A 13,757-nucleotide genomic window follows, 5' to 3' on the forward strand; every position below is an offset into this window, starting at 1 on the left:
ATTCAGGTCCTGGAGCATGCATTGTCACCACTGCTGCTCGCTCCGCAGGTATCTTTGTGCACAGTCTTTGTACTCAGGACACGCGCCCTGGCTCAGTGAGCAAGTGCAGTGCGGTGTTCCTGACATTATAACTGACCGTTTCAGTTTTTTTTTCCTCTGAAGGAAAAAAAAAAAAAGTGTGTGTTATCCTCATGGATCCCATACAAGCCTTGGCTGATCAGGTCAAGCACCTGACCCAAATGTTCCATAAACTCAATGTGGAACAGCGCACGATGGCCCATACCCAGCAACAGTTGGTGGTTACTGTGCAGGGGGCTGTCGATGCAGAGGCTTCTAGTTTTGGGGGTAGGGATGTGTCATTAGCGTCCCCTGAATCTCCAGTCAAATTGCCCGATCCCTTCTCAGGGGATAAAAAGGAGTTCAGGTCTTTCAGAGAAGGATGCAAGCTTTTTTTTTCTCTAAGGCCCCGCTCCTCCGGGGATGAGTTCCAGAGGGTGGGGGTCATTATTTCCCTACCTCGGGGGGCTCCGCAAGCATGGGCTTTCTGTCTTCCTCTGCTCCTGAACGTATGTCAGTGAACTTGTTCTTTGAGGCTCTGGGGCACATTTATGACGAGCCTGATAGAGTGCGTCTGGCAGAGGATATGGTGATGAGTGTGACACAGGGGAGGCACTCTGCTGAATGGTTCTGCTCAGAGTTTAGACGTTGGAGCGCTGAAGTATCCTGGAATGACGCCGCCCTGAGGGGGTTGTTTCGCAGGGGCCTTTCTGACCATCTGCAGGACGCTCTGGCATTACATCCGCCTCCTGATACCCTGGAGGACGCCATGATGCAGGCGGTCCGTATGGACCGGAGACTCCGTGCTAGAGGAATGATGCAACAAGAGTCTCCCTTGTACCCCAAATTGTTTGACACTTCACCCGTATCTGAGCCCATGAACGTTGGGTCAGTCTCGGTTAAGGAGAAAGAGAGAAGGCACCGCAGTGACAACCTACTGTTTTTACTGTGGAGCCTCTGGACATTGGAAAAGGAATTGTCCCTCCTGCCCTTCTTCAGAGAAACCATCAGAGAAACGATTGAGTCTGGGCAACAATCGAGGAGGTTGTCCAGACTCCCAGGTACATTTTTTCTCACGTATAAAAATGGTCCTCCAGGTTGAATTAGAAATTGCTGGCGGTCCTGTTATGACCACCGCCTTTGTTGACTGTGGTTCCTCCATTAATCTGATTGATGCCCAAGTTGTGACTCTTAATAAGATAGGGACAGTCAGGTTAAAAGACCCTGTTAAAATTGTGGCTGTGGATTCATCCCCTCTTACCCGGGATGGAATTTGTTTTATGTCTGAAGTTTTTTCTATGAAAGTGGGTTCCACTCATGTGGAAAATTTAAGTTGTTTTGTTATGAATAATCTGCCTGCAGGACTGGTATTGGGAATGCCCTGGTTGCAACGCCACAATCCTCTTATTGATTGGGTGAAGGGGGAGATCACCCGATGGGGATGTAATGATAATGGTCTGTGTTGTAACCCGGTTCCTTTTGTCAATCCGATAAAATCTGTATCTGTGTCATCTGTCGGTCTGGAGGGTATTCCGGAGTACCTGAGAGACCTTAAAGATGTGTTTTCCGAAAGCGAGGCCGAGGCGCTCCCACCACATAGACCATATGATTGTGCTATCGATTTAGTACCTGGAGCCAAATTACCCAAGGCTCGTTTGTTTAATTTGTCCGGGCCTGAGCGCCAAGCTATGAAAGAGTACATTAAAGAAAGCCTTCGCAAGGGGCATATTCGGCCCTCGGTCTCACCCGTGGCAGCGGGGTTTTTCTTTGTAAAGAAAAAAGATGGTGGGTTGCGACCGTGCATCGACTTTCGAGAACTGAACAAAATTACTGTTAAGAACACGTACCCTCTCCCGTTGATTCCTGATCTATGCAATCAACTCACGGGGGCCAAATGGTTTTCTAAGCTCGATCTACGAGGGGCTTATAACCTTATAAGGATCCGGGAGGGGGACGAATGGAAAACAGCGTTCCTGACAACTGAGGGGCTGTTTGAAAACCTGGTTATGCCCTTCGGCCTCACTAATGCTCCTGCAGTTTTTCAGAACTTTATTAATGTTGTTTTTTCTGACTTGATTGGACGTTATGTAGTCATTTACCTGGATGACATCTTGATTTACTCTGAGGACAGTCAGTCACACTTGCATCATCTGCGTACGGTGCTTATGAGACTCCGGGAGAACCATTTGTATGCTAAGCTGGAGAAGCGCTCATTTTTTATGCAAGAACTGTCTTTTCTGGGTGTAATTGTATCCGGGGAGGGATTCCGCATGGATCCAGGGAGTTCAGGCCATTACAGATTGGGTGCAGCCTCATGACCTGAAGGGGTTGCAGCGATTTCTGGGCTTCGCTAATTATTATAGGAAGTTCATTAAAGGGTTCTCGCAGGTGGTAAAACCCTTGACGGACCTCACTCTTAAAGGGGCAGATGTAAAAATTTGGTCTGTGGCCGCAAAAAATTCCTTCCTGGCATTAAAGAAGTGTTTTACTACAGCCCCTGTGTTGGTACAACCCGATTCGTCAAGACCTTTTATCGTCGAGGTCGACGCTTCGGAGGTGGGGGTGGGGGCAGTATTGTCACAGGGCCCCTCTACCCTGACTAACCTCAAACCCTGTGCCTTTTTCTCTAAGAAGTTCTCGTCGGCCGAGAGAAACTATGATGTCGGTAACAGGGAACTGTTAGCAGTTAAATTGGCCTTTGAAGAATGGAGGCATTTTTTGGAGGGGGCCGCTCATCCCATTACGGTCGTCACTGATCATAAAAACCTGGCCTATATCGAGTCTGCTAAGAGATTGACCCCCAGACAGGCTCGGTGGGCACTTTTTTTTTCTCGATTTCAATTTACCATCACGTTCCGACCAGGGTCTAAAAATGTAAAGGCAGATGCCTTATCCCGAAGTTTTGATTCTGTGTCCCCTCCAGAACCTCCTTCCTCCATTCTTCAACCGGGAGTGGTTGTAGCCGAAATCTCCTCTGAGTTACAGAGAGAGATTCTGGAAGCACAAGCACAAGCCCCCAGGAATAAACCCCCAGGTAAATTGTTTGTATCCGAACAATTCCGTCCCACACGCCTTCAAGAATTTCATGACTCTATGTTAAGTGCACACCCTGGTATTGCAGCTACCCGGGGGGCAGTAGCTAGGGGTTTTTGGTGGCCCTCTATGGGTATTGATATAAAAAGGTTTGTGAATACTTGTGGGGTGTGCGCGCGCTCTAAAAGCTCTCAGGTCCAGCCGGCCGGGGAATTGGTGCCTTTGCCAATTCCGGATAAACCATGGACAAACCTGTCCATGGACTTTATCACTAACCTTCCACCTTCCAAGGGCAACTCAGTGGTATGGGTAGTGGTTGATAGAATTTCTGAGCAAGCCCACTTTGTGCCATTACCTGCGTTACCATCTGCTGAAACCTTGGCTCGTTTGTTTATACAGCACATTGTTCGACTGCATGGAGTGCCTGTGAACGTGGTGTCGGACAGGGGTGTGCAATTTGTGGCCAGGTTTTGGAGAGCGTTTTGTATGAAGTTGGGGGTCACGTTGTCATTCTCCTCTGCCTATCACCTGGAATCTAACGGACAAACGGAACGCACCAACCAGTCATTGGAGCAGATTCTGAGATGCCTGGCCTCCTCCAGACAGGAAGACTGGTGTGAGGTATTGCCCATGGCAGAATTTTCATTCACCTGTCGGGTTAATCAGTCTACCGGAAAGCCTCCCTTTCTGGTCAATTATGGGTTTGTTCCGCAGTTTGGGGAATTTTCCCGTATGGATTCGGATTGCCCTGGTGCCGAGGGGATGGTACAACAATTAAAAACCCTCTGGAAGGAGGTACAGGGGAACATCTCCAAAGCCCAGAAGAAGTTCAAACATTTTGCAGACAGGAGGAGGGGGGTGGTTTCTGCGTTGACAGTGGGGGAAAAAGTCTGGTTGTCCACTCGTAACATCAAACTTAAAATACCCTCTATGAAGTTGGGCCCCAAATTTATTGGCCCATACAAGATTGTAGAGGTGATCAACCCGCTGGCATACAGATTACAGTTGCCCACCTCCTTCATTGATTCGCGGTGGGTGCGCCGGAGACTTCAGTACCTTATCCATTGGAAGGGATATTCCGTTGAGGATCGATCGTGGGTTCCGGCCAGTTCGGTGCACGCTGATCGACTGGTGCGGGCTTTTCACGCCAGGTACCCTGAGAAACCTGAGGGTCCGGTGGCCCCCCATTAAGAGGGGGGTACTGTCATGGTTAGGACATGGTTAATGTCCTGTTCTGACAGGGTTAACATTGCCGGCCTCTCTTTGGATCTGGGAGGGGTATTTATGCTCACTCCATACTGGCATTCTCTGTCAGTTATACTGTTGTTCTGGTGTGTCTGACCCCTGGTGTGCGTGTACTCTGTATTGTTTGTTTGCTTCCCGTGTATGACCCGGCTTGTTCCTTCACTCTGTACTCCGTCTCTCGTTTTTGGTACCATTGTCTTTTCTGGTTCTGACCTCCTGGCTTGGCTATCGTTACTCCGTTACAGTTTGTCCCTATTGTACCGTCTATTGCCCGTTCTGGTTTTCTGACCTATTGCTACGTCCTGACTATCCTTTCTGTCTAAGCCCTTTGGTACTGTCCTGCTATCTCGTGCTTTGACCCGGCTTGATCTGGTGTCTGTCTCTGTCTATGCTCCTTGGTAACATTGTCCTGTAGTTACCCTTCTAGGAGTTTCCCTGCAGCTCCTAGCTCTGTGGAGCTTAGGCCACGCCCCCAGCAGTCACGTGATTCAGGTCCTAGAGCATGCATTGTCACCACTGCTGCTCGCTCCGCAGGTATCTTTGTGCACAGTCTTTGTACTCAGGACACGCTCAGTGAGCAAGTGCAGTGCGGTGTTCCTGACAGCACTTCTCTGTCTGCAATGGCCACCCCTCTACCCTTGATTGACATCTTTTATGGATGGTATGGAACATAGTTTTTATCCATCAAAGGCACTGGGGCATCTAGCTTGGCACAGGGACCTCTATAAAACTAGCTTTCAAAAGGTATGCCGTGCTATTGTGGAGATACAAAAGGAGTGTAGGGACATGCATTATGATGCATATATGGTGGCAGCAGCAGTATATTATCAGCAATAATTGAAAAAGACACTCACAGACCACTGCTGATATAATGATAAATATTCCATATTCAGCAAAAAGAGTCATGTTGTGAGCATGTAATATTCCAGCAGAGCAGATGTAGATAGGAACGAGCATTACTGCAAGCGGGCATTGGGTCACGCATACCTTTTATTATCTCTTCGGATTCTTCCTTAGACCTTGCTTTGTTATTTTTCTCAGCTGCTATCGGGAGGGGCTTCACTCTTGATGGTGGTGTTGATGGACCGGACGGCCAAAGTTCCTGTCAGATAACAGATTGGAAATGACTTATGTAAAGTTTACAGTGAGCGGATATATGAAAATTGCTAGAATTATGTCTCTCCCTCCCCTGCGTCACCACATGGACAGCGGAGGAATGAGACAACGCATGCGCCTTCCCTCCTGTAAGGTCACCTCTGGTCTTCTCCATCACATTTAAAAGGCACCTCTCCAGCGATCACCTTACGTACAACCTTTGTCATGCCAACACCTTGTCCTCTCACCTCATGTAATCCCCACATTTTGTGTACAGGACTTCTCAGGTCTCCCCTCTTCTCTGCCATTAAGCTATTCACCACTTCCCCCCAGACCTGGAAACAATTGGGGGGTGAATGAGCCAATATTTGTGTTGTGCTTTAAGGGCCGTTTACATTTAGCGATGCACCAGCGATCCGACCCGCGATCCGACCCGGTCAGGATCGCTGGTGCATCGCTAAATGATCGCTAGTGAGCTGTCACACAGGCAGATCTCACAGTGATGCAGCAGCGATACAGCGCATGATACTCACCTTTCACACACAGCGATCCAGACGTCCTCCCGCCCGCCTCCACGCGTCGCTCATCATCACAGCAGGAAGCCCAGCAGGAAGCTGACGGCGAGAAATGGAGTCGGACATTCTCACGCGATCAGCGATGGACAGCAGGGGAGCGGTTGGAGGTATGTATCGCACATAGCGATATCGCTATAACGTCACAAAATCGGTGACGTTATAGCGATATCGCTAGCGATATCGCTATGTGTAAAACTCCCTTTAGCCCTAGTAATGTCACCAGATCTCACCTGGATTACCAAGATATTTACATACCATAAGTAAAAATAGGTGAATTCATTTATTTTAGCACTTACTAGTTTCTGGGTCCTGGGGTCTTATGAGGGCTTCACCTGTTAGCTACATTAGATAAAGCAGCACGCCATATCATTAGTAATAACACTGGGATAATAGTCAGGCAGGATCAAATGTGACAAGGTAAAAAAAAAAGTCATTACCATAATTGTAATGAAGAATAAAAGGAGACATTATAGAATGTATATATAGGTATACACGGTGGATATAAAAAGTCTACACACCCCTGTTAAAATGACAGGTTATAGTCATGTAAAGAAAATTATACCAAGAAGATTAATTTTAGAACTTTTTCTACCCTAAATGTCATAATCTGTACAATTCAGTTGAAAACAAACTGAAAATATTTTCAGGAGGAAAAAGAAAAGAACTGAAATCATGTGCTTGCATAAATAAGCACACGCGTACTTTGATGAAGTAGAATTTGAATTTATGACAGCATTTATTAGTTTTGGTAGGAGTCCATCACCATGGAACATCTAGAAATGGCAATCTTTACCCATTCTTCCATGCACCAGTGCTCCAAATCTGTCATCGATTGTGAGGATATCACCTGTGTAAAGCGCCATTGTCTGGGCAACTAACAGATTTTCAATTGGATTGACGTCTGAGCTTGGGCTGGGCCAATTCAAAACTTTGATCTTCTGGTGACATAATTATTTTGTTGATTTGGAGTTAGGTTTAGGGTCGTTGTCATGCTGAAAGGTGAAATTCCTCTTCATCTTCAGCTTTTTAGCAGAGACCTGCAGTTTTGATGTAAATTGACTGATAATTGGAAGTGTTCATAATTCCATAAACTTTGACTAAAGTCACAGTTCCAGCTATCAAAAAAATAATCTGAAGCATAAGGTGTCTTCCACTATGCTTCACTGCAGGTACGGTGTTCTTTTGGTGATGTGCAATGTTGGTTTTGCACCAAACTTTTTGAAATTATTGCCAAAAACTTCAACCTTGGTTTCATCAGTCTATAACACATTTGCTTACATGCTTTTGGCAGAATTGATGTAGGTTTTGGAAAAATAAAGCCAGGCTTAGATGTTTTTCCTTTGTAAAAAAAGGCTTCTGTTTTGCCACTCTACCCCTCAGGACAGACTTATGAAGACTATGGGGGATTCTTGTCACAAGCAGTACACAAACAATACCTGACAAAAACTCCTGCAGCTCCTTTAATGTTGCTGTAGGCCTCTTCAAAGCCTCCTGGACCAGATTTCTTCTTGTATTTTCATCAATTTTTGAGGGACATTCAGTTCTAGGTAATGTCACTGTTGTGCTAAATTTAAGCCACTTTGTGATGGCCGTCTTCAGTGTCCCAAGGTAATCTAATGCCTTGAAACATTTTTTTTCTAGCCTTCTGCTAACTGATGACTTTCAACAACAAGATCCCTCTGCTGTTTTGTACGAAGTTTACACCTCTCATGGCTTTTACTATAAAATGTAACTAAGAAAATGTCAGGAAATCCTACTGGAACAACTAAACTTTATATGGGGTTAATCAAAAATACTGTAAATTATGGCAGCTTGTACAGATTACAATTTAACATAGCTTTTAATGTGACTGGCTAATATTTCTACTGTACAGCTCTGGCGAAAATTAAGAGACCACTGCAAAATTTTCAGTTTGTCTGATTTTTCTCTTTATAGGTACCGTATATACTCGTGTATAAGCCGACCCGTGTATTAGCCGACCCCTCTAATTTTGCCACAAAAAACTGGGAAAACTTATTGACTCATGTATAAGCCGAGGATGAAATCCATAGACTATGCCCCCATATGCTGCTCCATAGTTTATGCCCCCATATGCTGCTCCATAGAATATGCCCCCATTTGCTGCTCCATAGAATATGCCCCATATGCTGCTCCATAGATTATGCCTCCATATGCTGCTCCATAGAATATGCCCCCATATGCTGCTCCATAGAATACGCCCCCATATGCTGCCCCATAGAATATGCTCCCCATATGCTGCCCCATAGAATATGCTCCCCATAGAATATGCCCCATATGCTGCTCCATAGATTATGCCCCCATATGCTGCTCCATAGATTATGCCCCCATATACTGCTCCATAGTTTATGCCCCCATATGCTGCTCCATAGAATATGCCCCCATATGCTGCTCCATAGTTTATGCCCCCCATATGCTGCCCCATAGACTATGCCCCCATATACTGCTCCATAGACTATGCCCCATTTACTGCTCCATAGAATATGCCCCCATATGCTGCCCCCATAGAATATGCCCCATATGATGCTCTATAGACTATGCCCCCATATGCTGCTCCATAGACTTTGCCCCCATGTGCTGCTCCATAGAATATGTCCCCATATGCTGCAAAAAAAAAGTCATACTCACCTCTCCTGGGTCCATCGCCGCTGTCTGCCGCTTCTTGTGTCAGTGACTGTTCAGCCAGCAGAGCGGCGGCGCGCACTAATCACGTCACCGCGCCCCCTGCTGCCTAAACGTCACTGACACAGGATGCAGCAGAGACAGCAGTGTGCAGCGATGGACCGGGCGACAGGTGAATATCGCTATACTCACCCATTCTGCCGCGGTCTGTGCAGCCTCGCTTCTCCACTGTCTCCCTTCCTGTCTTCAGCGGTGACGTGGTGCCGCTCATTACACTCAAGAATATGCGCATATTCATGAGTGGTAATGAGCGGTACCACGTGACCGCTGAAGACAGGAATGGAGACAGTGGAGAAGCGAGCGAGGCTGCAGAGACCGCGGCAGGACAGGTATGATCTCTGACACCCCCGCTCCCCCTCCCCCGCCGACCCCCAGGTATATGACCCGTGTATAAGCCGAGAGGGGGACTTTCAGCCCAAAAAAATGGGCTGAAGATCTCGGCTTATACAGAAGTATATATATATATATATATATATATATATATATATATATATATATATACAGTATATTTTTAAGTAAAATGTAAATTGCTCTTTTATTCTATAAACTACTGACCACATGTCTCCGAATTTCCAAGTACAAAATTTTGTATTTATTTTCAGAAAATGAGAAATGGTCAAAAGAATAAAAAAATGCACTGCTTGCAGACCTCAAATAAAGCTAAGAAAACAAGTTCATAATCATTTAGAAACAACAATACTAATGTTTTAACTAAGGAAGAGTTCAGAAATCAATATTTTGTGGAATAACCATGATTTTTATTCACAGCTTTCATGCGTCTTGGCACGCTTTCCACCAGTCTTTCACACTGCTTTTGGGTGACCTTATGCCACTCCTGGTACAAAAATTTAAGCAGTTCTTCTTTGTTTGATGGCTTGTAAATATCCATCTCCCTCTTGATTACATTCCAGTGGTTTTCAATGCGGTTCAGGTCTGGAGATTGGGCTGGCCATGACAGAGATTTGATGTTGTGGGCCTTCATCCACACATTGATTGACCTAGCGGTGTGGCATGGCACATTGTCCTGCTAGAAAAAACAGTCCTCAGAGTTGGGGAACATTGCCTGAGCAGAAGGAATCAACTGTTTTTCCAGCATAACCTTGTATGCTGCTTGATTCAGACGTCCTTCACAAAGTTAACCTGCCCAATTCCAGCCTTGCTGAAGCATCCCCAGATCCCCCACCAAATTTCACAGTGGGTGCAAGACACTGTGGCTTGTATGCTTCTCCAGGTCTCTGTCTAACCATTAGATGACCAGGTGTTGGGCAAAGCTGAAAACTAGACTCATCAGAGTATTACCTTACTCGAGTCCTCTATGATCCAATCTTTATGGTCTTTGGTGAACTTTAGCCTGGCTCTCCTTTGCTTCTCACTGATGAAAGGCTTTTTTCTAGCTTTACATGACTTAAGCCCTGCCTCTAGGAGCCTGTTAGGAACTGTTCTTGCCGTGCACTTCACCCCAGCTGTCATTTGCCATTCCCTTTGTAGGTCACTTGATGTCATCCTGCGGTTGCTAAGTGACATTTGAATAAGATGACGGTCATCCCGATCAGTGGAGAGTCGTTTTCGCCCTCTGCCGGTCTGTAGCTGCATTGTCCCCATTGTCTGCTGCTTAACCCTGTTGTAATGGACTGCCATCTTAGAAATTTTAAGGATGGAGGCAACATGACGCTCACTGTATCCCTCTGCTAGTAAAGCCAGGATTGAGTCCTTATTTTCCTCCTTCAAGACTTTTCTTTTCAACTCCTTTGGCATAGTTAAAAGTTATTTTTACCTTCCTATTACTTTTGTGATATTACTAGCACTTGCGTTGCCATCCAACTTGTCCTATTGCAAGAGGATTGTGAACACCACAGCAGGGTTTTTTATACTTTCCTTCGTTATATAAGATTTAGTTCAGGTGATCACCTAAACAGAAGCACATAAAGTAGAATAAGGTGTACTCTGGTTGGAATTCAACCAACACTGGAATGGAACTGCTGTCAGACATGGAGAGAAGGTGATTCATAGAATCATAGAATCATAGAATTGTAGAGTTGGAAGGGACCTCCTGGGCCATCTGGTCCAACCCCCTGCTCAAAGCAGGATTCGCTAAATCATCCCAGTCAGATGTCTGTCCAGCCTCTGTTTGAAGACTTCCATTGAAGGAGAACTCACCACTTCTCGTGGCAGCCTGTTCCACTCATTGATCACTCTAACTGTCAAAAAGTTTTTTCTAATATCTAATCTGTGTCTCCTCCCATTCAGTTTCATCCCATTGCTTCTAGTCTTTCCTTGTGCAAATGAGAATAAAACTGTGCAGTGGTCTCTTAATTTTTGCCAGAGCTGTATATTCCATGCCCGGAATTTAGGAAGGGTAAATGTAAGAGCCAAAATGGAATTCTTTCACTGCTATATTGTCTTTCTGATGTTCTTTTTATTTTTCATAGTTCATATCTCATACACATGGTCACAAATGTCTCTACATATATGTCTATATGTTGGCCATAGTATACGTGCACTTGCACATTGATTTAATACTAATAGGAGTGGTAGCCTTGTGCTATGCCTTCTTCATTGCACACTGGAGCATGTGGCTGCCCCCCAGGCTGTGCATCTTTATCCACTTAGCTTTCTCAGACAGATTTTAATTCAAGCTAATCCAGTTTCTATCTCCTCCATAGTTCATTGAGGCCAAGTTAGTCACATAGCGAGGTAAGTCACTATAGTCAGCGTCCGTATATTGAGGTCACCTTGCTGCTGGTGGATGGCTAATACATGTTTTGATCAAAAAAATGTTTTACATAGTGTAGAAATAGTGAAATTCATGTATTCAATAATTCATGTATTCAGTAATTATGGAACAGTGGGTAGTAGTGTGTACATATACGAGGGTGAGCCAAAAAAATGTCCACATGATGAACATAGTGTATCGACGAACAGGGAGATTATGTTCCTGAATTCTACATTTGTCCCTGTGAAAGTTGATTAAAATAAATACTACAGCCATAGTGTGGATATTGGAAACTTCTGGAATGAAGACAGCAGGTCATTTAAAGTTATCACTTGCCAACAATGTGACCGTGAACAAAATTGGCATTGTGTACCTATTGTCTCGCTAAGCCCATTCCACAGATCATAAGCTCTTGGCAGCGACTTCTTTTCTTCGCTCCTCATTTGCTGTGTTTTTCATTGCACAAACATTGACACTATATTACTAAAGATTCTTCTTACGTATGTAGCAGCGACCATACTGCATGAGTCATCCTCCTACATATGCCACTAGATCACATGAATGTAATGACAAGTATGATAGGTTATGAAATTAAATAAAAAAAACCTCTCCTGGAAATAAACTGGCAAAAGCAATATAACTAGGTGATTCATTGGGATACAAAATAAAACAGTGCCATGTTTACTGCCAATCTCCATAATTGCTTTATTCTAAGCGCTCAGATAGATCTCATGGGATTAGGACACTTGACATTAACATTTCATGCGTCTTTCCTGCGCTTCGTCACAATATCTTTAATGAGCATGAGAAATCTGATTTCTTATGTCTCTAATTAAATCCCCTTTGAAGGACTGGTATTGACATTTTTACAAGTAGATTGTTTTTGGGTTGGTATAAAGAGGATGACATCAAAGTTGTGTTTTGTGCGCTCGCTGAAGGAAGGACATGTTCAGAGCATGCAGGTCTGAGTCACCATGGGTCCACGATGAGCGTCCTCACTGACTTTACAGCATAGAATACATAGAACATATCTACTCTAAATGGCAAAACCGCTGCAGAATTCTGTTACCGAGGTTCAGCTGTATGTACAGATCTAGTAAAGGTTATCATGACTATCGACCCACTATCCTAATGTCATCTCACTTAAGAGGACTAAGATAACAACTCATTGACTGGTGTCAAGTTAGATACCAAATTACACTTATATGAAGTGAGACAAGGTAGCCTTTACTACATCTGTACCCAGGGCTGTGGAGTCGGTAAGCCAAACCTCCGACTCCAACTCCTCAATTTCCATGACACCGATTGCTACTCCGACTCCACCAAAATGGGCTCCGACTCCATAAGTCCAACTCCATAGGCCTGCCAGGGCTGTGGAGTCGGTCAGACAAACCTCTGACTCCAACTCCTCAATTTCCATGACACCGACTCCACCAAAATGGGCTCCGACTCTGACTTCACAATTCAGACTCTACAGCCCTGTCTGTACATGCTTACTTCGACAGAATTTTTGTGATTGCTCACTACTAGTAATGAGAAAACATGCTGTTCGTCAGCTGAAGCAATCCTTGCATGTGTTGCAGCTGTGGAACATCGGTGAGACATGCAACCGCAGGCACTCAAACATATTTTTCGAGCACGCCAGAGTCGTTCTGTTAGAACACGAGCATGCTCAGATAACACCCTATCTGAGCACGTTCACTCATCATTTCTCACTACCAATATCATACCACTAAATCCCATATATCTATAACTTTTAGGAAGAAATAAATGGAACATTAGACAGGTTGACACTGGCGGTGAAACAGCTCGCCGGGTATGTACAAGGCGATCGCCGGACATTTATTCAGGCCTGGGGACAGTAATGGAGACAGAACAATCGTTATGTGACCCATAGAATATAATATGTTATAAGCAGCACATCCTTTATTTATACAGGAACATTTGCTGCCATTAATAATGGGTATTATGCAAGCAAAAAAATCATCGCACCTTACAAATGAGCGTTTTGCCCTTTCGTCAGGTGATTTCCAAGCTGTATAGACTGGTCGATAATTGAGATCCACCACTCCTATGAACGATCGGTTGCTCATTTAATAATCAGTGAATGAGCGCTCATAGCAATGCTGGTTCCCATCTAAATGGGCCAATATTGCATGCCGTGCCGCACAGTACAGATCCGTTCACACGATCACAGGTTTATGTGGCTTTTGTTACAGATTCTGATGTGGAATCCACAAGACCAGAGCATCCACTGCTATAAACAGGGCTTCTGCGACCCTCATTCAGACATGGAAGGAAAGAAATATCTGCAAGAATAAGGCCCGTGCTACTTTATT

The 13,757-nt window shown here is 44.8% G+C and overlaps 1 protein-coding gene across 2 annotated transcripts in view; it reads right to left on the reverse strand.

Annotated features, from left to right (window-relative positions):
• MAP9 (microtubule associated protein 9) overlaps nt 1-13,757 on the reverse strand; it is a 207,139-nt gene that overhangs the window by 159,790 nt on the left and 33,592 nt on the right. For both annotated transcript variants that reach the window (XM_073576427.1, XM_073576428.1), the window contains exon 6: nt 5,323-5,437. In XM_073576427.1, coding sequence (XP_073432528.1) covers nt 5,323-5,437 — 115 coding nt within the window. The remainder of the gene's footprint in view (nt 1-5,322; nt 5,438-13,757) is intronic.

This window comes from Dendrobates tinctorius, unplaced genomic scaffold (genome assembly GCF_039654945.1).
Source record: "Dendrobates tinctorius isolate UK_male_01 unplaced genomic scaffold, ASM3965494v1 ptg000008l, whole genome shotgun sequence".
Lineage (NCBI taxonomy): Eukaryota > Metazoa > Chordata > Amphibia > Anura > Dendrobatidae > Dendrobates > Dendrobates tinctorius.